At 40.5% G+C, this 22,806-nt stretch overlaps 1 protein-coding gene across 4 annotated transcripts in view; it reads right to left on the bottom strand.

Moving 5' to 3' along the window:
* eipr1 (EARP complex and GARP complex interacting protein 1) overlaps window positions 1–22,806 on the bottom strand; it is an 87,271-nt gene that overhangs the window by 48,303 nt on the left and 16,162 nt on the right. For all 4 annotated transcript variants that reach the window (XM_073927204.1, NM_001430912.1, NM_001430911.1 and 1 more), the window contains 2 exon segments: window positions 17,798–17,897; window positions 10,036–10,172 (listed from right to left, as the gene is read on the bottom strand). In XM_073927204.1, the coding sequence (XP_073783305.1) occupies window positions 10,036–10,172; window positions 17,798–17,897 (237 nt within the window).

The raw sequence follows: 22,806 nt of genomic DNA, 5'->3' as shown, positions 1-22,806 counted from the left end.
TTAAAGAGTTGACGTAACAGAGTTGCCGTAACAGAGTTGCCGTTACAGAGTTGGCATTGCAGAGTTGCCGTTACAGAGTTGGCATTACAGAGTTGCCGTTACAGAGTTGATGTAACAGAGTTGCCGTTACAGAGTTGACGTAACAGAGTTGGCATTGCAGAGTTGCCGTAACAGAGTTGACGTAACAGAGTGGGCATTACAGAGTTGCCGTTACAGAGTTGACGTAACAGAGTTGGCGTTACAGAGTTGACGTAACAGAGTTGCCGTTACAGAGTTGACGTAACAGAGTTGGCATTGCAGAGTTGCCGTAACAGAGTTGCCGTTACAGAGTTGACGTAACAGAGTTGCCGTTACAGAGTTGACGTAACAGAGTTGGCATTGCAGAGTTGCCGTAACAGAGTTGACGTAACAGAGTGGGCATTACAGAGTTGCCGTTACAGAGTTGACGTAACAGAGTTGGCGTTACAGAGTTGCCGTTACAGAGTTGATGTAACAGAGTTGGCATTACAGAGTTGGCGTTACAGAGTTGACGTAACAGAGTTGGCGTAACAGAGTTGGCGTTACAGTGTTGACGTTACAGAGTTGAGTGTAACTGAGTTGATGTAACGGAGTTGAGTTAGAGTTAGAGTTGACATAACACGGTTGACGGTAACAGAGCTGACGGTCAAAGAACCGACATTACAGAGTTGACAGTGACAAAATTGATGGTGACAGAGTTGAAGGTAACTGAGTTGACGGTGACAGAGTTGACGTACCAGAGTCGATGGGAACACAGTTAACGGTGACAAAGTTGAAGGTAACTGAGTTGACGAAAAAGAGTTAACCTAACACAGTTGACAGTAACAGAGCTTTGAGAGAATTGATAGTGGCAAAGTTGAAGGTAACTGAGTTGACGGTGACAATGTTGACAGTAACAGGGTTGACAGTAACAGAGTTGACAGTAACATAGTTGACAGTAACAGAGTTGATTTAACAAAATTGACAGTGACAGAGTTGACAGTGACAGAGTTGAAGTTAACAGTCCTGACAGTAACAGAGCCGACAGTACAGACAACAGAGTTGACAGTAACAATTGGATGGTGACAAAGTTGACTAACAGATTTGACAGTGTTGGCATTTTGTTTCACCATTTTGTACTTTAGCTCATGATGCTAATCTCAAACCAGTAACCATTCACAAATGACCAATCTACTGATTGAGTATCTTAAATAGTTTGTTCGAATTAATGAGGGAGGAATAATAACTAGTGTGTTTGCGCGTGTGAGTGGCTCATCTGTATGGACTCAACACAGTCCAGAAGCATTAATGTAAACTGAATCCATTATTAATGTAAAATAATGCAAAATGCTGAAACGTGACAGACTATTTAATTGTTATCAATTGTTGATTAATTCATTGTTAAACTTTCTAAACCCGTTACACAGTTGACAACAGAGTTGACATTTTTCCACTATTTTGTGCTTTAGCTCAAGATGCTAACCTCAAACCAGACTCCACATGGCATTTCTAAAACAGAATTATATGTATTTTCATCATATTATTGTTTTTTTAAAAGTGAATGTTGACTAATATTTATTGATGTATCCTTCATCTTAACATTTTGTACAAATGAATAAGAGAAGAATAATGACTAGCAAGTGGCTCATCTGTATGGACTCAACACAGTCCAGATGTATTACTGCACCATCACGTCTGCGTTTTTCCACTCCCATTAGCAGCTATCTTGCCACACACTCATTAGACAATTAACATGCTAATTAAAAATCTCATTAAAACAGGAAGTGAAATATTTGATGTGGAGGAGTGTATAGTGCATCAATTAAGTGTCCATTCAAGTCGAGCTCTACGTAGATTGTGGAGAGCCATGTTAATACAAAGAGTCTTTTTTATGGAGCAGAAATATTAATTCAATAGCAGAGGACATTCATATTTCATCTAGAGCTACGACTAGCAACTACTTCAGCAATCAATTAATCTAATCGACATATATTGGTTAACGTGTCGTTATTATGACAATATATTATTGTGGCAGCTATTTTTGACAATCAATTCATCTGCCAAACACTGCCAATCTGTTAATTGGATCATTATTTTCACAGTCGATTCATCTGATAATTATTTTTACAACCAGTTAATCAGACAATTATTTTGTCAATAAATAGATCAAATGATTTTTTGCCCATCAATTTGACGATTATTTTGGTAAAATTTTGGAATTTTTATTTTTTGGGGGGACGAAATCGATCTGTTCATCTGTTGAAAATGTTGGCAAATTATTATTATGGCATCTACATTTTATCATTTTACTTTTTAATCGATAAATCCGACCATTATTTTGACAATGTATAAGTCTGGAAAGTATTTTGGAAATCAATTAATGATTAATTAAGATTATTTTAGTAAATTGGTTAATCAGACCATTCACTTTGTCAATTTTTGGTAAATCGATTAAGCTGAGGGTTATACTTGCCGATTGCTTCATCTGAGGGTTATATTTGGCGATTGGTTAATCTGAGGGTTATATTTGGCGATTGGTTAATCTGAGGGTTATATTTGGCGATTGGTTAATCTGAGGGTTATATTTGGCGATTGGTTATTCTGAGGGTTATATTTGGCGATTGGTTAATCTGAGGGTTATATTTGGCGATTGGTTATTCTGAGGGTTATATTTGGCGATTGGTTAATCTGAGGGTTATATTTGGCGATTGGTTATTCTAAGGGTTATATTTGGCGATTGGTTAATCTGAGGGTTAATCTGAGGGTTGTATTTGACGATTGGTTGATCTGAGGGTAATATTTGACGATTGGTTGATCTGAGGGTTGTATTTGGCGATTGGTTAATCTGAGGGTTGTATTTGGTGATTGGTTAATCTGAGGGTTATATTTGACGATTGGTTGATCTGAGGGTTGTATTTGGCGATTGGTTAATCTGAGGGTTGTATTTGGCGATTGGTTGATCTAAGGGTTGTATTTGGCGATTGGTTAATCTGAGGGTTATATTTGGCGATTGGTTAACCTGAGGGTTATATTTGGCGATTGGTTAACCTGAGAGTTATATTTGGCGATTGGTTAATCTGAGGGTTATATTTGGCGATTGGTTAATCTGAGGGTTATATTTGGCGATTGGTTAATCTGAGGGTTATATTTGGCGATTGGTTATCTGAAGGTTATATTTGGCGATTGGTTAATCTGAGGGATATATTTGGCGATTGGTTAATCTGAGGGTTATATTTGGCGATTGGTTAATCTGAGGGTTATATTTGGCGATTGGTTAATCTGAGGGTTATATTTGGCGATTGGTTAATCTGAGGGTTATATTTGGCGATTGGTTGATCTGAGGGTTGTATTTGGCGATTGGTTAATCTGAGGGTTATATTTGGCGATTGGATAATCTGAGGGTTATATTTGGCGATTGGTTATCTGAAGGTTGTATTTGGCGATTCGTTAATCTGAGGATTACATTTGGTGAGCGGTTAATCTGAGGCTTGTATTTGGCAATTGGTTAATCTGAGGGTTATATTTGGCGATTGGTTATCTGAAGGTTATATTTGGCGATTGGTTAATCTGAGGGATATATTTGGCGATTGGTTAATCTGAGGGTTATATTTGGCGATTGGTTAATCTGAGGGTTATATTTGGCGATTGGTTAATCTGAGGGTTATATTTGGCGATTGGTTAATCTGAGGGTTATATTTGGCGATTGGTTGATCTGAGGGTTGTATTTGGCGATTGGTTAATCTGAGGGTTATATTTGGCGATTGGATAATCTGAGGGTTATATTTGGCGATTGGTTATCTGAAGGTTGTATTTGGCGATTCGTTAATCTGAGGATTACATTTGGTGAGCGGTTAATCTGAGGCTTGTATTTGGCAATTGGTTAATCTGAGGATTATATTTGGTGATTGGATAATCTGAGGGTTATATTTGGCGATTGGTTATCTGAAGGTTGTATTTGGCGATTCGTTAATCTGAGGATTACATTTGGTGAGCGGTTAATCTGAGGCTTGTATTTGGCAATTGGTTAATCTGAGGATTATATTTGGTGATTGGTTCATCTGAGGGTTATATTTGGTGATTGGTTAATCTGAGGATTATATTTGGTGATTGGTTCATCTGAGGGTTATATTTGGTGATTGGTTAATCTGAGGATTATATTTGGTGATTGGTTCATCTGAGGATTATATTTGGTGATTGGTTCATCTGAGGGTTATATTTGGCGATTGGTTCATCTGAGAATTATATTTGGTGATGGGTTAATCTCAGGATTATATTTGGTGCACATGCGGGAAACATTTTGCATTAAACGCAGATAGCAAAGCAACACTTTTATGCACTTACACAAATGCTCCCAAATATAGTTTGAGGTGGCATAGATTACATTTCAGTTGTATATGCTACCAAAATGCGATCCTGTTTTCTACAGTGTGGTTAAAGAGCAGGAATATGTTCGACCCAGCCAAGGAAATGGAGCAAGAAATGAGGTTAGCCGAGTCCTTCATGCTTGTAAATGTGGAATTGGGTTGGGATCAGGAAAGCCTGGGTGAGCTCACGACACGTAAAAATCGGACAGAGATTAGCTTGTGTTGATCCGTAAGCCCGCGGACACAGCGCAGGACAATCTGCGTCCACTTCCCAAAGTCTCCTTCCCGGCTGCAGAAGTCATTACGAGGTGCCGTTCCGCACTGCAGCTGATAAATGGACGTGTCCGAGTGGATCGGCCTGAGCTTTTTGGGCTTTTTAACCCAACGTTCACCAGAAATCAACCCTCTGTTTCCATGGCAACATCATGCTGAAGCCAGACAGGTTGAATGAAGGCCTGATGTTTGCATCCGTCCAGCTGAAAACAGGCTAAAAGCATGTGGATCCCTGCAGCTCGTACAGCTGAAGTCAAAATTACTAGCCCACCTTTTCTTCTTCAAATATTTCCCAAATGAGTTTAACAGATTCAGGGATTTTTCACAGTATCACCTATAATATTTTTTTCTTCTGGAGAAAGTCTTATTTGTTTTATTTCAGCTATGATGAAGACTGAAGAGGAATGATCTTCAGCTTTGAATCAAAGGAATAAATATATTTTTTAAGGGCTGGTCCACTACAATATCACATGTTAAATTGTAGTTGGTGTGTAACGTAGCTGTGTGAACATAAACAACATCTCTGAATGCAAAACGCTCAAAGTTCAATGTAAAGGGAGACATTGGCTTTTACAGTCCAGCGCTCTCCAGGTTTCAGCGTCTAGATTGCAGCTCTGCACAAGACGTTTGGCCATAGAAGAAATGGTCATGCCCAACTGAGCCTGGTTTCTCTTGAGGCTTTTTTTCCTTTACTTTCACCAATTGGTGAAGTTTGGTCCTCCGCTGTCACAACTGGCTTGCATGGTTCGGGACCTGCAAAGCTGTACATCTATGGATTTGCTCTTCAGTGTTTAGACTGTCAGCATTGATTATTAAACCACTCTGAACTGAACTAAACTTAAACTCTGAAACCTGGACTACACCATTTTAATTCACTGTAATCTTCTATGTGAAGCTGCTGTGACACAATCTGAATAGTAAAAGCGCTATGGAAATAAAGGTGAATTGAACTGAATCTTTCTTTATTTCCATCTCTGCATTTCTCTGTGCATGTGTTTGCGTGTGTGTGTGTGTGTGTGGGTTTCATCCGATCATCATCTTCTGTCTTGATTTCTCCTCTCTGCCGTATCTCACCTCATCAGCTCTGACGGTTATCCAGAGATCAATAACGCTGTGATTATTATTCCTCCAGCAGAGCTCGTGTGAACATTCATTTCTCTCAAAACACACACACACACACACACACACACACACACACACACACACACACACACACACACACACACACACACACACACACACACACACACACACACTCTATCCTGAAGCTTTCTCTCTCTCACACACACACACACATAGACACATACACACATGTGAACATGCACACACGCGAACATATGCATGCACAGATGCACACACACCGACGCACACACATGCAAACACATATTCTCTAGAAGCTTCTCTGCTCACTCTATTTCTCTCTCTCTCTGTCTCTCTCTCACACACACACACTTTGCTCCCTCCTTTTCTCTCTTTCAAACCCACTTACATGCACACACACACACACACATGTACAAACATGTACACAGGCAGGGTTGGCCCTGTACATTTGGGGGTCTTAAGCAAAATAATGTTGGGGTCCTTCCTTGTTCTAAATAGGGGAGTGTGCATGCCCACAATTTTTTTTGCTTATAAATACACTCACCGGCCACTTTATTAGGTACACCTTACCAGTACCAGGTTGGACCCCATTTTTGCCCTCAGAACTGCCTCAATCCTCCATGGCGTAGATTCAACAAGGCACTGGAAATATTGCTCAGAGATTTTGCTCCATATTGTCATGATAGCATCACACAGTTGCTGCAGATTTGTCGGCTGCACATCCATGATGCCAATCTCCCGTTCCAGCACATCCCAAAGCTGCTCTATTGGATTGAGATCTGGGGACTGTGGAGGCCATTTGAGTATAGTGAACTCATTGTCATGTTCAAGAAACCAGTCTGAGATGATTGTGGTGTTTTATCCTGCTGGAAGTGGCCATCAGAAGATGGAGACACTGTGCTTATGAAGGGATGGACATGGTCAGTAACACTACTCCGGTAGGCTGTGGCATTGACATGATGCTTAATTGTTGACAACAAATCCTGAGCCGACCATCCGAATGTGTCAGCAGAAATGGAGACTCATCAGAGCAGGCAACGTTTCTCCAATCTTCTATTGTCCAGTTTTGGTGAGTCTGTGTGAATTGTAGCCTCAGTTTCCTGTTCTTAGCTGACAGGAGCGGCACCCGGTGTGCTCTTCTGCTGCTGTAGCCCATCCGCCTCAAGGTTGGACGTGTTGTGTGTTCAGAGATGCTCTTCTGCAGAGCTCGGTTGTAACGAGTGCTTATTTGAGTTACTGTTGCCTTTCTATCAGCTGGAGCCAGTCTGGCCATTCTCCTCAGGCATCAACAAGGCATTTGCGCCCACAGAACTGCCGCTCACTGGATATTTCCTCTTTTTCAGACCATGCTCTGTAAACCCTAGTAATGGTTGTGCTTGAAAATCCCAGTAGATCAGCAGTTTCTGAAATACTCAGCCCAGCCCGTCTGGCACCAACAACCATGCCACAATCAAAGTCACCTAAATCCTCTTTCTTCCCCATTCTGATGCTCGCCCCATTCGAAATCCAGCAGATCGTCTTCACCATGTCTACATGCCTAAATGCATTGAGTTGCTGCCATGTGATTGGCTGATTAGAAATTTGCATTAACAAGCAGCATAATAAAGTGGCCGGTGAGTGTATATATTTAAGTACTAAATCACTGTCAATTAAGCTAATTTGTAAAATGCAAATAAAATGATTTCAGCAAGCAAACGGCTCGGACAACTAGCGGGTATGTAAAAAAAAAAAGGGGGTGAAGCAGTGGAGAGGGGTGTGCGAATTATTTGAGGACCGCGCAGGAGACTTTATTTCCGGGAGATTATTATCCGCTTGCGGGCATCCGGGACTCTCTGTGCATTTGCAGGAAACCCCCGGAACTTTCGGGAGACTTGGGATGTCTGCATGCACACATACGCACCTTCCAGAAGCTTCTCTGCTCACACACACACACACACACACACACACACACACACAAACACACGTGCAAACACACACATGCACACATGTCTAAACTAGAAACACACACTTTTGCAGAAGCTTCTCTGCTTGCTTTATTTCTCTCACACGTACTTGTACGTGCACACACAACCACACATACACGCCTTCCAGAAACTTCTTTGCTTGCTCTATTTCTCTCACACACATGCTAGGAAACTAGCATTGAATGCTAATGTAATGATGTTAATCGATCTCTGTGCTATAACATGAAAGGAACATTCATACAGCAGCTCATGTAAACACCTTCATCCTATTACTGTCTTATTTAGATTAAGACGAATCATTGGAGTCCTGGGGCCTCATGTACGAAGACTTGCGTGGAAATCTTACTAAAACATTGCGTACGCACAAAGCTGTAAATGTGCGTACGCAGAAAAAAATTCAGATGTTTGAAACACTGCGTACGCCGAATCCCACGCATATTCTTTTGTACATCTGAATGAACGTGAAACTGAGCGCAACATGCACGAGCACATAACCCCTCCCTGCCTCCTCCCCCGTATGAATATGCTAATGACTATGCTAATGGAAAAACCCAACGAAAAAGCAATGGCAAAAGCAAGCAAAAAGAGAAACTTTGAACAGAATGTGAATTGGAGGTGCTCCTTTCGGAGGTAGAGCGGAGAAAAACGGTGTTATTTGCAAGTTTGTCCTCCGGAATTAAAAACAAAAGAAAAAAATAGAGTGGGAGAGTTTAGCTGATGCGGTTAACACAGTTGGGTCTGAACATCGCACTGAGTGAATTAAAAAAGAAATAGTGTGATTTATATCTGTAAAATGTTGCAGGAAGCTTAACAGTTTCAGTGGCGCTACTCGTTAGACGCATGTGATCATGAATTAATACGTTCGAGCATGAACTCGGCTCGAATCCAGCGTCTGATGAACTCATTCTTCTTTTTTCCCCCGCTACATATCAGATTTTGCCAACTATTTATCACGAGAAAGACAAGTAGGAATCATTAATAAGTTCATATCAATAAGCATCATATTTTATATGCACATTTATTGAATGGAAATGTTTCTGATTCACACATGCAAATTCATCTTCAGATAGTGTCTTTATAGCGATGTGCGTGCAGTAGATCGCTCAGATTACATTGGGAAAAAAACGGGCGACCACTGCAAATTGTGCTTTAATGTTTAGCTGGTCAACTGTATGGTATGGAAACCTTATATACCTGCTAGATGAACCCGTCTCATACAGCTGCCATTGCAAGGCTCAGACACTTTGTAGAGAGGAATTTAAGACAACTGCCTCTAGGAGTCGCCAATGGAAATAAAACAGACACGCTCAAAAAATGTGCGTACGCCTGCCATGAAGCTGCCGTGAAGCTGCGCACATTCCCACGTTCAGTTCAGTGTTAGTAAATCCAAACGTGAGCGATTCTGAGCGTGAAACCTGGCGTACGCAAAGTTTTTGTGCGTACGCAGCGTTGATACATGAGGCCCCTGGTGTGGTGTCCATGTAAAAGTAGTCGGCGATTATATTTAGACCAGCATCTGTGACAAAACCACTGCAGAATAACAGTACGTTCACACCGAAAGCGGCGACAGCGTCAAAGTAGCCGGAAGTCATTCATTTTCAATGAGAGCCGGCGGCGATAGGCGACGATAAGCGGCGAGGAGCAGCGCGGCGCGTCTTCGCCGGCGTGAGCGTCGAGGAGAGTTGAAATGAAGTCAACTTTATGGTAATGAGCTATGACGCGGTTCGGCGGCAAGCAATCAGAATAAAGACGTCCACCGCTTGATAGCAGTTCAGGGAACACAGACCTGTGAACTTTGGTTCCGACCACAGTTGTTCCCAAGGGTTTGATTATTGCGGTCGCCGCATTTCCAATTATTTACAATGTTTTCTTACAGGAACATACATTAAATAAGTTACTGGCGAGTTACTGATGTTCATCAATGTTATGTAAATTTATCTTTAAAAAGCGGGAATCTTCCGCGATTTGACAGTACAAAACAGTACTGCTGCTTCAGGATATTTCAGACATATGGACACATATTGGATAAATAGAGCAAAGCCACACCACACGCAACTTGATCTTCCATTGTTATATGAATTTGATAAGAAGTGCGCAACATTTTCACGCTAAAAACATGTCTTATGCAGGAATGTAACTGATATGCTGCAACGGCTCCTTTAAGTACGAGATCAATGTAGCGAGTTTTGCCGCTCTCGCCGCCGGAGCTGAAGGCAGAGAGAGTTGTCGCCAGGGCGGCCAGAGCGACCTTGGACGCTCTCGCCGCTTTCGGTGTGAACGTACGGTAAGAGTTTGTGATATTTCCAGAGGAGGCTCTCCGTCTGGAGATCTCTCACCTCATGCTGCGCAGGTCCCAGCCTCGGATGGCCGTGTCGTTGGCAGTGGCCAGCTGTGTGCAGTTGTGATGTGGACTCCACTTGCCCGCGGTGAACTTCAGCTGTCCTTTACCCTCCAGGGTGGCGCTGCTCGAGATCTGAGGAGGAAAATCAATCCACACACACACACACACACACACACACATACACACACACACACACATCTGAATCAATGGCAGCACATTCATTATGCTGCGGCTTCAGTGCAAACATTCAATGCTCTCTGTTTTCGTTTCCCCTTCACTTTCGTCAATTGATTTGTTCCACGCCAGCAGTTTCAATTCATCAGAACTCAAGCTGTTAAGCTGCCTTCACACTATCTATATTGTACAAAGCTGCAACATTTGCGACACATTGGGGTGTCACGGTGGCGCAGTGGGTAGCACGATCGCATGTGTGTGTGTGTGTGGATGGGAAAGCTTCATGAGTGTGTGTACTGTATTTGTGTGTGTGTGTGTTGTCCAGTTGAGGGAGCTTCTTGAGTGTGTGTACATATGTTTGTGTGTGTGTGTTTTGTGGATGGGAGAGCTGTACGAGTGTGTATACAAGTGTGTGTGTGTGTGTGCTTGTGTGTGTGTTTGTTTGTTTGTGTGTGTGTATGTTTGTGTGTGTGTTTGTTTGTTTCTGTGTGTGTGTGTTTGTTTGTGTGTGTGTGTGTGTTGAGTGGATGGGGAAAATGTGTGTGTGTGTGTGTGTGTGTGTGTGTGTGTGTGTGTGTGTGTGTGTGTGTGTGTGTGTTGTGCAGATGGTGGAGTTCATAGGTGTGTGTACATGTGTTTGTGTGTGTATGTGTGTGTGTGTGTGTGTGTGTGTTGTGTGGATGAAAAAACTATTTAAGTGTGTGTATGTGTGTGTGTGGATGGGAAAGCTTCATGAGTGTGTGTACTTGTGTTTGTGTGTATTTGTGTGTGTGTGTGTGTGTGTTGTTCTTGAGTGTTTATACATATGTTTGTGTGTGTGTGTGTGTTTTGTGGATGGGAGAGCTGTATGAGTGTGTATACACGTGTTTGTGTGTGTGTGCTTATGTGCGTGTTTGTTTGTTTGTATGTCTGTGTGTGTTTGTTTGTTTGTTTGTTTGTGTGTGTTTGTGTGTGTGTTTGTTTGTTTGTTTCTGTGTGTTTGTGTGTTTGTTTGTGTGTGTGTGTGTGTGTGTGTTTGGTGGATGGGGAAAATGTGTGAGTGTGTGTGTGTGTTGTGCAGATGCTTCATGTGTGTGTGTGTTTTGTGGATGGGAGAGCTGTACGAGTGTGTATACAAGTGTGTGTGTGTGTGTGCTTGTGTGTGTGTGTGTTTGTGTGTGTGTTTGTTTGTTTGTGTGTGTCCGTGTGCTTGTGTATGTTTGTGTGTGTTTGTTTGTGTGTGTGTGTGTGTTGAGTGGATGGGGAAAATGTGTGTGTGTGTGTGTGTGTGTGTGTGTGTGTGTGTGTGTGTGTGTGTTGTGCAGATGGTGGAGTTCATAGGTGTGTGTACATGTGTTTGTGTGTGTATGTGTGTGTGTGTGTGTGTGTGTGTTGTGTGGATGAAAAAACTATTTAAGTGTGTGTATGTGTGTGTGTGGATGGGAAAGCTTCATGAGTGTGTGTACTTGTGTTTGTGTGTATTTGTGTGTGTGTGTGTGTGTGTTGTTCTTGAGTGTTTATACATATGTTTGTGTGTGTGTGTGTGTTTTGTGGATGGGAGAGCTGTATGAGTGTGTATACACGTGTTTGTGTGTGTGTGCTTATGTGCGTGTTTGTTTGTTTGTATGTCTGTGTGTGTTTGTTTGTTTGTTTGTGTGTGTTTGTGTGTGTGTTTGTTTGTTTGTTTCTGTGTGTTTGTGTGTTTGTTTGTGTGTGTGTGTGTGTGTGTGTTTGGTGGATGGGGAAAATGTGTGAGTGTGTGTGTGTGTTGTGCAGATGCTTCATGTGTGTGTGTGTTTTGTGGATGGGAGAGCTGTATGAGTGTGTATACACGTGTTTGTGTGTGTGTGCTTGTGTGTGTGTGTGTTTGTGTGTGTGTTTGTTTGTTTGTGTGTGTCCGTGTGCTTGTGTATGTTTGTGTGTGTTTGTGTGTGTGTGTGTTATGGGAATGGGAAAGCTGTATGAGTGTGTATACACGCGTTTGTGTGTGTGTGTTTGTTTGTTTGTGTATGTTTGTGTGTTTGTTTGTTTCTGTGTGTGTGTGTGTGTGTGTGTGCGTTGAGTGAATGGGGAAAATGTGTGAGTGTGTGTGTGTGTGTGTGGTGCAGATGGTGGAGCTTCATTATGTTTGTTTACATGTGTTTTTGTGTATATATGCGTGTGTGTGTGTGTGTGTGAATGGGGGAGCTTTTTGGTTGTGTGTGTGTGTGTGATTGTGTGTGTGTATATGTGTGTGTGTGTTGTGTAAATAGGGGAGCTTTATGAGTGTGTAACACATGTTTGTGTGTGTTTGGGGGGAGTTGTGTGGATGGGAGAGCTTCATGAGTGTGTATAAATGTGTTTGTTTGTTTATGTGTGTGTTGTGTAGATGAGAAAACTTTATGTGTGCGTGTGTGTGTGTGTGTTTTGTTCAGATGGGGGAGCTTTGTGTGTGTGTGTGTTATGGGAATGGGGAGCTTTAGGAGTGTGTACATTTGTTTGTGCATTTGTGTGTGTGTTTGTGTTGTGCAGATGGGAGAAGCTTCATTATTGTATGTGTGTGTGTGTGTGTGTGTGTGTGTGTGTGTGTCTATGTGTTTGTGTTGTGCGGATGGAGGAGCTTTATGAGTGTGTGTATAGATGTTTGCCTGTGCGCATATGTGTGTGTGTGTGTGTGTGTGTGTGTATGTTGTGTGGATGGGGGCGGTGTGAGGAAAGATTTGCATGAGGCAGATTAGCATTCTTCACGCCGCCGCTGGAATCTCTCTGCGCCGAGAGCTTTGTGAACATCCTGGCTCTCCTCCCGCCCCTCGCTCCCCTCGCTCTGCTGTTAATGGCGCAGCGCTCAGCAGGCCCTGCCACTCCACATCACCTCCACTCCTCCTGCATGCATTAGTGGGAGCTCGTGGCGTGGCGCAGTGTGATGTCAAACACAGGCCTTTTCTGCAGCCTCCGTCCAGGGTGTTTGTGCGCGTGACGCCGTGTCAGATGTCCAGTCAAGGTTACATGAAGACCTGTGACTCTGCAAACATGAGTGCGATCTGGGATTCAGACGGTTCTAAGTAGGGATGTAGCAATATTGTAAATACCGTCATACCGCAATAGTAATGTTTTTCAATATTACCGTAGGCGCACGACTCAATAAATCTATATTTCTGAGAAAAGTTTGCTCAGGCGAATGAAGCGAACGGGAGGTAGCGGGAACTACAATTCCCATCAGCCCAGGCGTGGCCATCATCCTTTGCGGTCTGTTGTCACTACAGATCCAGTAATGCAGAAATGGAGTGTGCTGCTAGTAGCGGGGAAGAAAAAGAGCTGGAAATGATCGAACCTAAAGCGGGTTTTAAATGGGATGTGTGGAAGCATTTCGGTTTCTTTCTAATAAGATACGAAAAAGGAGAAAAGGTGGCAGACATAGAGAAAAACAATATGCAGGCACTGCCAGACTGTGGTGAAATATAAGTCGGGGAATACGACTAATAACAGTCATGGGGGCTGCAGAACACAGCACACTTGTTAGATTGATGCAGACATTGACTTGTTCCGTAAACAGACCTCTATCTCACTCATGGCTTGTCCTCTCAAGTGGTGGAAAGACAATGCACAACGTTACCCACTGCTGTCAACCTGGGCTAAATCATATCTCTCTGTCCCAGAAACCTCAGCCCCAAATGAGAGGGTGGTTTCTGTTGCCGGGTACATGCCCAGAGATCCCAGCGTTTACCAGATTATAGTTATATGATCATTCTCCTTAAATAACCCATCTCTATCTGAGTGAGTGAGTGATTAAATGTTGAATGTGATGAGTTTTCATGAATACTAAATTGAAACTTTATTTGTTTTACATGGTTTAATAGTTTTTTTGTTATTAAAATTGAAAAATTGAAGTTCCTGTTTGGAAACGTACAGATAGATGGCTGATTTGTATGTCATTGGTATGTTCAGTGTTAAGGTAAATAAACACTTTTGGCACTTTTTTCGAGTCGTTAGTTTTGTTTTTCCTTTAAATTATTTAATAAATACCGTACCGTGCCATTTATACTGAGGTATTATCAAACCGTGAAATTCTGATACCGTTACATCCCTAGTTCTAAGTAAATGCTGGCTTATACTCGACTAGTGCATACAGCGAATGTGACATCTTTAGCCCCTTTCACACAGTGATACCGGTAAATTTCTGGAAAATTTCCGGAACGACTTTACCGGTATATTCAAAAAAGCGCTGTTCACACAGGCGAGGACGTTACGGAAATTTTCCGGAAAAGAGCATTCACACATCCATTCCAAAATACCGGTAAATTCTGACATCATTCATTATTAATGAGCTTCAAACCGCTGCGCTTGTATTTGTAAACATTTGACTAAATTACAAACTCTGTGGATGATCAATATTGTGAACAACTTTCGCAGGATCACTTTCGCATGTCGAGATGTTCATAATATGTGCGTGTGCAGGCGCTCACAGGCGCACGCAAAGCTTGAAGGTAAACAAACAACGGCTTATCATAAGCATCTCATCAATGATTATTTACACAGTTGGCATTAAGAAGAACATATAAACGTGATCTGACTAACTTCTAGCAGCTAAATGTGTCTGGAAAAATATTCAAAGGCTTTTATTCTCACAAACCGCGCGGACGTAAATGCGTCTGACTGTTGTGATTGGCTAAAGCAGACGTCTCACGTCAGCACGTTCTAGACGTGCACGCGCTTATTACGGGAATATTCCTTCTGCATTCACACAGCGCAGCATTCCGGCAAATCACCGGTAATGTTACAACTTCTCTTTCCGGAAAATAGCCAGAACGAATTTACCGGTATTTTCAAAAAGGACCTGTTCACACATACAGACCTTTCCGGAAAATTGCCGTCAATTTTCCGGAAAGGTCTGTATGTGTGAAAGGGGCTATTGATTCATTGGCACAAGTTCGATTTGTGTGCACGCATCATTACGGCTGCAGTTGCGCGCGAGGTTTGATTGTGAACAACTTTAAGCCGAGTCTAAACGTGCAAGCACGACACCTTTAAGATATGTTCCTTGAGGGTGTCACGATTTAAATTTGAAATCGAAATCGATCGAAATTTATGCTCAATTTCGATTATCAAATCAAAAAATGGGATCGTCGATGCTGCCACGCCCTCATGTCACGTCAGCTTGGCCATGCTTGTTGAAGTGCTTGTTAAACTGCAAAGACGCAGGAGACCCGTCGACAGAACTTAAACCCTCTCCTTTTTCAATGAAGTCGCCGGTGTGGAAGTATTTTGGATTTCCAGTGAGTTATAGGCGCATCGCGATCCCCGCTCCCGTTGCAAAACCGCTCAAGAGAAGTACACACTCAGGCACTGTTTACACTAATAGGTCTTTGTTTTTAAATGGCATTTTAGAACGACAACGATCCACATCCACACTGGCGTTTAGCATTTATGAGCAGCCCTCCTTCCTCACTACCGCTGAAACGCACATCACGTGACCACACACACACAGATTCACACACAGACTCACACACACTGTCAAGCGCTCGAGACAGCAGGTCCAGGCAGTTAGCGGGTGAGTACACTGCTTCAATCTTTCACTCAATTCTACTTAGTCATTTTAGCGAACACCTCAGATACTGTTGGCTGGTTCCTGTTGGTTGTGCACCTTTTTTTACCGGCGCCATTATAACGTCACAGATCACTGCCTATTCACGAGTCCTGCAGAAAAAGTGATTGACAGGTGGTAATTATGTGTGTATCTTGCCTTTATTCATTTACTGTATGATTTGTTTATCGGTAAAACAAAGACCATGCAGGTCAGGTAGTTTAAACGGTAGGCTACAAATAATTAATTCGTTATTAATTAATTAATTATTCATAATCGAAAATTAAATCGAACAGTGACTTAAGAATCGAAAATGTAATCGAATCGAGGATTTGGAGGATCGTGACACCCTTGGGGCCCTATCATACACCCGGCGCAGTGTGGCGCAAGGCGCGGCACAATAGTCTTTTGGTAGTTTCAGCTTGGCGCAAGAGTGGTTTTGAGGCGTTGCGCTACACTGTTTAAATAGCAAATGCATTAGCGCTCATGTGCGCCCATAGACGTTCTGCTCTAAAAAGGAGGGCGTTCTGAGGCGCACTGCTGGCGCGTTGCTATTTTGAGAAACTATAATAGATTTTTCATTAGACCAAAACAAACCCGGTCTAAACTCCAGCGCAGAGTTGCGCCTCGCTTACACACTGCTTAATACACACAAGAGAGCAATGGACAAATATCTTTACATATGAAAAAAATTAAATATTAAGGATATATATAGGATATAATAAGAATAGATATAGGATATAAATATAAAGGATTAAAATATTACAAAACATATTATTTTCTAGCCTACATAAATATGAAAAATCACTGCTTTTATGTCTTCTTCATCTCGGGAGGCTTTTTCAGTTCATTCATAACAATTTGCTTTTGTATAATGTTATTATTATTAGCAGTATTATTTATTATATCCATATTTATATTTGTTTTATTAAAAACAAGCTTAGATTTGCCCACCTGTCAGGTTTTAGAGCATATGGGGCACAGCATGTGTTTTAGGATATAACTCAGGTTTTTGAGCACATTTTGTTATTATTGTTCATTTATTCGTTTGCTGGAAATTAGAACTGAATTTAGAAATAGTTTTGAAACAAATATTTGCGCTTAACAAACAAAAGTATTTATTTATAGACTAATTGATGTCTGTGCGTAAAGGTTTCCCAATCCAAGAGCGAAAGTGAAAGTAGATCCATTATCTCTCATTCTCACGCAGTAGATGCTCTGTTTAACAGTTTTCTGTTAATAAACTGTGAACTGTTTGCTTGTGAAATGCTCATTTTTTCCACTTAGACTTACTTTGCGTCCTGTAAATAGTGAATGCGCTCTTGGCGTGACGCAGCTGGCTCTTAAAGGTAATGAGAGATGAAGCTCTGATTGGTTTATTCTCAAAACACACCTATAACTCATTAAGAAAATAAACTCAACCCTTATAGACCATGCGCCTTGGCGCAAAGCAGATTTTCCCGTCCTTAAATTAGCAAAATGAATGATTAGCGTTTGCGCCCTGCGTTTTGCGCTCTGCGCATGGACCGTCAAAATAGAGCCCTGAATGTTCAATGGTCAAAACACACATTGCTCATTACACACGCAGGGATGCGCAGCAGCACACAAACATTTTTAAATATGAAAAACGTAAGAATTAAAATGTAAACGGGAGATGAGACACTGTTATTGGTTATGCCCAGAATAGCTATTACTCACCAAAGGGTAATGAATGAGATTTTAACACATGTTGATCACCAATTAAAGAGCCTCTGTTATGGGTTTTTGAAAATGCCCTTCTATGCAATGGTCAAACTTTAATGTAAGATTACCAAAACAAACACTTTTTGTAAGTCTATTAACTGCCACGGATTAACAATTTACTTAAATTTTGAATGCAATTCTTCTGTCGATATATTCCCTACATGTCACAAGTCATACAGCCACACGCATTATGTCCTTTCAGTGGCGTCTAACGGGAACTAAAAATTAATTTGACTGAACATGGTGAGTTATAAGAGAATAGCTGTGAAACACAGCAATTATAAAATGGCACGAATCTCACCGTGGCCTTGGCCGAGCTCTCCTGGAGATCCCACAGCAGCACGTGGTTTTCAGCCAGAGAAATCACACGTTTTCCATCACCCATGGGCTCCCATAACACACTGCAGGACACAGGACAGAGGACATTCACAAGCATTAACCCATGCAGCAAGCTTTCACTAGCGCTCTGTGCATACAGTTGAAGTCAGGAGAATAGTTTCCTTTCCAAATATTTCCCAAAAGATGTTGAACAGATTCAGGAACAATTTTTCACTGTATTTCCTAGAATATTTTTTCTTCTAGAGAAAGTCTCATTTGTTTTATTTCGGCAAGATTTAAAGATTTTTTTAATTTTTTTAAACACTAAAGTCAATATTATTTGCCCCCTTAAGCAATATTTGTTTTGAATTCCCTACAGAACAAACCACTGTTATACAATGACTTGCTTAATTACCCTAATTTTACCCTAATTAACCTAGTTAAGTCTTTAAATGTCACTTTAAGCTTTATCGAGTCAAATATTGTCCCTTTAAACCTCCTCTTCGATGCCACTTTGTGCCAACATCATTACTTGAATTTAGATCATTTGCTATAATCGTATAGTTCTGAATTGTTTGCTTGATTGCTAGTGTTTGTTTGAGAAAGTTGTAATTCCTTACTGTTTAAAGACCTTGGTCCCTATCATACACCTGGTGCAATGTGGCGCAAGACGTGGCGCAATAGTCTTTTGCTACTTTAATCTCGGCACAAGGGTCATTTTGAGGTGTTGCGCTACGCTGTTTAAATAGCAAATGCATTTGCGCTCATATGTGCGCCCATAGACGCTCTGGTCTAACAAAGCAGGCGTGTTTCGGCGCGTTGCTATTTTGAGAAACTGTAAATAGTCTGATCTTTAGACCAGAACAAAGTCGGTCTATTGTCTGGCGCAAAGTGCGCCTGGCTTACACACTACACACAAGATGCAATATGCAAATATCTTTACATATGAAAAAGATATAATATATTAATGATATATATAATAAGGATAAAAACCGGATATAAATTTAAATGATTAAAATATTACAAAACATTAATTTCTAGCCTACATGAAGATTTAAAAATCACTGCTTTTATGTCTTCTTCATCTCGGGAGTCTTTTTCAGTTCATTCATAAAAATTTGCTTTTGTATAATGTTATTATTATTAGCAGTATTATTTATTATATCCATATTTATATTTGTTTTATTAAAACAAGCTTAGATTTGCCCACCTGTCAGGTTTTAGACCATATGGGGCATGGCATGTGTATTTGGAAATAACTCAGTATTTTGAGCACACTTTGTTATTATTGTTTATTTATTCGTTTGCTGGAAATTAGAACTGAATTTAGAAATAGTTTTGAAACGAATATTTGCGCTTAACAAACAAAATTAATTATTTATAGACTAATTGATGTCTGTGCGTAAAGGTTTCCCTATCCAAGAGAGCAAAAGCGAAAGTGAAGTTACTTTACATCAAAATGCGCTTATGGCACGACGCAGCTGACTCTTAAAGGGAATGGGAGATGAGACTCTGATTGGTTTATTCTCAAAACACACCTATAACTCATTAAGAAAATAAACTCAACCCTTTTAGACCATGCGCCACGGCGCAAAGCAGATTTTCCCGTCCTTAAATTAGCAAAACGCTATCTGACACGCCCTGAAAGCGTTTGCGCCCTGCGTTTTGCGCTCTGCGTATGGACTGTCAAAACAGAGCCCCTTGATTAAGTATTGCAATTCTGGATTAAACGTTTTGGAAAATTTGTATAAATATTGTATATACTTTCTTTTTGTCACTTTAAGAGAAGTAGAGGACTTGACACCATTATGTTTCCAATCTATTTGTATTGTTTATTTGTAAGGAAGTTACAAGGTCATTTGATCAACAGTTAAAATGACAATTTTTACCTCCTCCCAACAGGGAAAACCAGCAACAATCAAGAATGAAGGATTATATGCTCTCAAGGCTTTGCCCTCAAAAATGTGATTATAATGAAAGTCAATGGGGCAAAAACAGTCCCAAACATCTCCTAATGGTAGTCAATTTACCCAGGGTGTTTAACATATGTGCCAAAATAAGATTTGTCACAAAAAATCCTCCCATTTGATGAAACACAGACAACGTCGTGGCCAAATGAAGACTCAAAATCACCCTAGAGTGGATGAAAACATCCCCAACAACACACAAGGGTTAAGTCATTTAGTTATTTAACATAAGGTGTCTGCATGCATTACAAAGTCTTGGCTGCTTAGGAAGAGGATACAGATACTCGACTGGCCTGTCTGCAGTCCCGACTGGTCTCCAATAGAGAATGTGTGGTGCATTTTAAAGTGCAAAATGCGACAACAAAAACCCAGTACTGTTGCCCACCTTAAGTCTTGCTTGCAGGAAGAATGGGACAAAATTACACCTGAAACTCTTCATCACTTGCTGTCTTCAGTCCCTAAATGTCTTTTAAGTGTTGTGAAAAGCAACGGCAATGCTTTACTGTTCACACATTCAAGAACCAAATTTGGGATACGGGTTTATTTCGAAAAAAAAAAACTATACAAATGATGTGGAACACATTAAATAACGTTGGCTTAACGTTATTAAATAAGTTAATTTAGATAAGTTAATTTAGAAATCACTACTGTCTTTATTTATTCACTTAAACATAAGCACATAAGCCTCACAACACTCGTATTTGGCTTTTAGTTGCTTTAATTCATTAGAAAACATGTAAACATGTTGGATTATCAGAGTGCCAATGGAAGGGCGGTGTGGTAAGAAGTAATGGTAAATGACTCGCGTTTTGGTGTGAGGGAGAAGCAAGGTAAAGTGAACCCATGTGCAGCAAAAGCCTACAATAGAAAAGGCATGCGAGGATCGAACGTCACGGAGATTACTCCATCATTACTGCAAGTATTGACTGACCTACATAACACAGTGTGCTTGGGTTTCTTGGATTGATCCGGCAGCGGTGGCTCTGATAAGCCATCATACGGCCATTAGCCTGTCTGCGCACAAACGGACACACAGCGCTCAACGGGCATCGATTAAGAGGCGTCCGCTAGCTCCCAAAATGAAGCGATTCTCTTCTGCTAGCCGCAAAACAACATGAAAGGTGACAACAAAAGTCTTTTTCGTTATTTTCAGGGGGTACATTTTACATTGATATTTGGTCTGTTCTCTTCAGGGGAGCTTAAATTGGTGTGTTTTCAAAACAGGCACACGTTTGAGAAGGAGAGGGCTGAGAAGGTTTTACTGTTACTGCAGTTGGGGTGCATCTCAAATCAGTTGTGAATTAAAATCCTGAAGTTGTGAATCAGTTAAGCCTTCTTTCCACTGCACACGACAAGCGACAAGCGACAGACTGGAAGTCATTCATTTCCAATGGAGAGTAGTCTGGGAGCTGCGTGGAGTTCTGGTCATCTCCGTATGCGGAAAATTTGGATCCGAATTGAGCTGCGGATCCGTTGATATATTTGAACTCCTGCGACTAGACCGTATGCGACCGGCCGACCCGATGTGATGTATTCCAGTGTTGTACAAGCAGTCTATATTAAAAAAAACTTTCTGTTCTTAAATGTAAGTAAGAAAGTATTAAAAATATATCTTTAATGTTGTCTCCACATTCCCTCCAATATTTTAGCGGTCTATGAGTTTCTAGTAATCATTTATTCATTAAACCATGTAAACGCACAGAGAACAAAATCTCTTGCTTTTGCACTCCTTTATTTTGGACACTGTGAATCAGCTTCTCTCCCATGGGGCACGACAACACTAAATGAATTAATGAATGAATGAAAAAATAAGTTAATTAATTAAACACTGTGCGACTGCCACAAGGGGGCGTATTCCGACAGTCGTGTCCAAATGTCGCGTGCAGTGGAAAGGCGGCTTTAGGGATGCACGATAAATTTGCGGCTATATTTTTAATCGGCCGATAAATGCTATTTTTAATGTTATCATTATCGGTCTGATGTCAAAATTAGGCCGGTATCTTTGAGCCGGTATCTTTGAATGAATGAATGAATGAATGAATGAATGAATGAAAACAAAATTAAATAAGTGAATTAATTGGTGTTTGTGTGCATTCTAAGACGAATGAATGAATGAATGAATGAATGAATGAATGAATGAAAAAAATTAGTTAATTAGTGTTTGTGTGTTTTCTAAGAAAAATGAATAAATAAATGAATGAATGAATGAATAAATGAAAGAAAAAATAAGGTAATTAATTAGTGTTTGTGTGCATTCTAAGACAAATGAATGAATGAATGAATGAATGAATGAATGAATGAATGAATGAAAAAATAAGTTAATTAGTGTTTGTGTGTTTTCTAAGAAAAATGAAAAATGAATGAATGAATGAATGAAAACAAAATTAAATAAGTGAATTAATTTATTTTGTGTGCTTTCTAAGAAAAATGAATACATAAATGAATGAATGAAAAAAATAAGTTAATTAGTGTTTGTTTGTTTTCTAAGAAAAATTTAAAAATGAATGAATGAATGAATAAATTAATAAATGAAAAAATAAGGTAATTAATTAGTGTTTGTGTGCATTCTAAGACAAATGAATGAATGAATGAATGAATGAATGAAAAAAAGTTATTTAGTGTTTGTGTTTTCTAAGAAAAATGAATAAATGAATGAATGAATAAATAAATGAATGAATGAAAAATAAGGTAATTAATTAGTGTTTGTGTGCATTCCAACACAAAAGAATGAATGAATGAATGAATGAATGAATTAAAAAATAAGTTAATTAATTAGTGTTTGTGTGTTTTCTAAGACGGATGAATGAATGAATGAATGAATGAATGAATCAATGAATGAAAAAATAAGCTAATTAATTAAACACTGTGCGACTGCCACAAGGGGGCGTATTCCGACAGTCGTGTCCAAATGTCGCGTGCAGTGGAAAGGCGGCTTTAGGGATGCAACGGGATGCACGATAAATTGGCGGCCATATTGTTATCGGCCGATAAATGCTATTTTTAATGTTATCATTATCGGTCTGAT

This window comes from Danio rerio, chromosome 17 (assembly GCF_049306965.1).
Source record: "Danio rerio strain Tuebingen ecotype United States chromosome 17, GRCz12tu, whole genome shotgun sequence".
Taxonomy (NCBI): Eukaryota; Metazoa; Chordata; class Actinopteri; order Cypriniformes; family Danionidae; genus Danio; species Danio rerio.
Note: the sequence above shows the minus strand (reverse complement) of the source record. Positions and strands in the feature narration are given on the sequence as shown.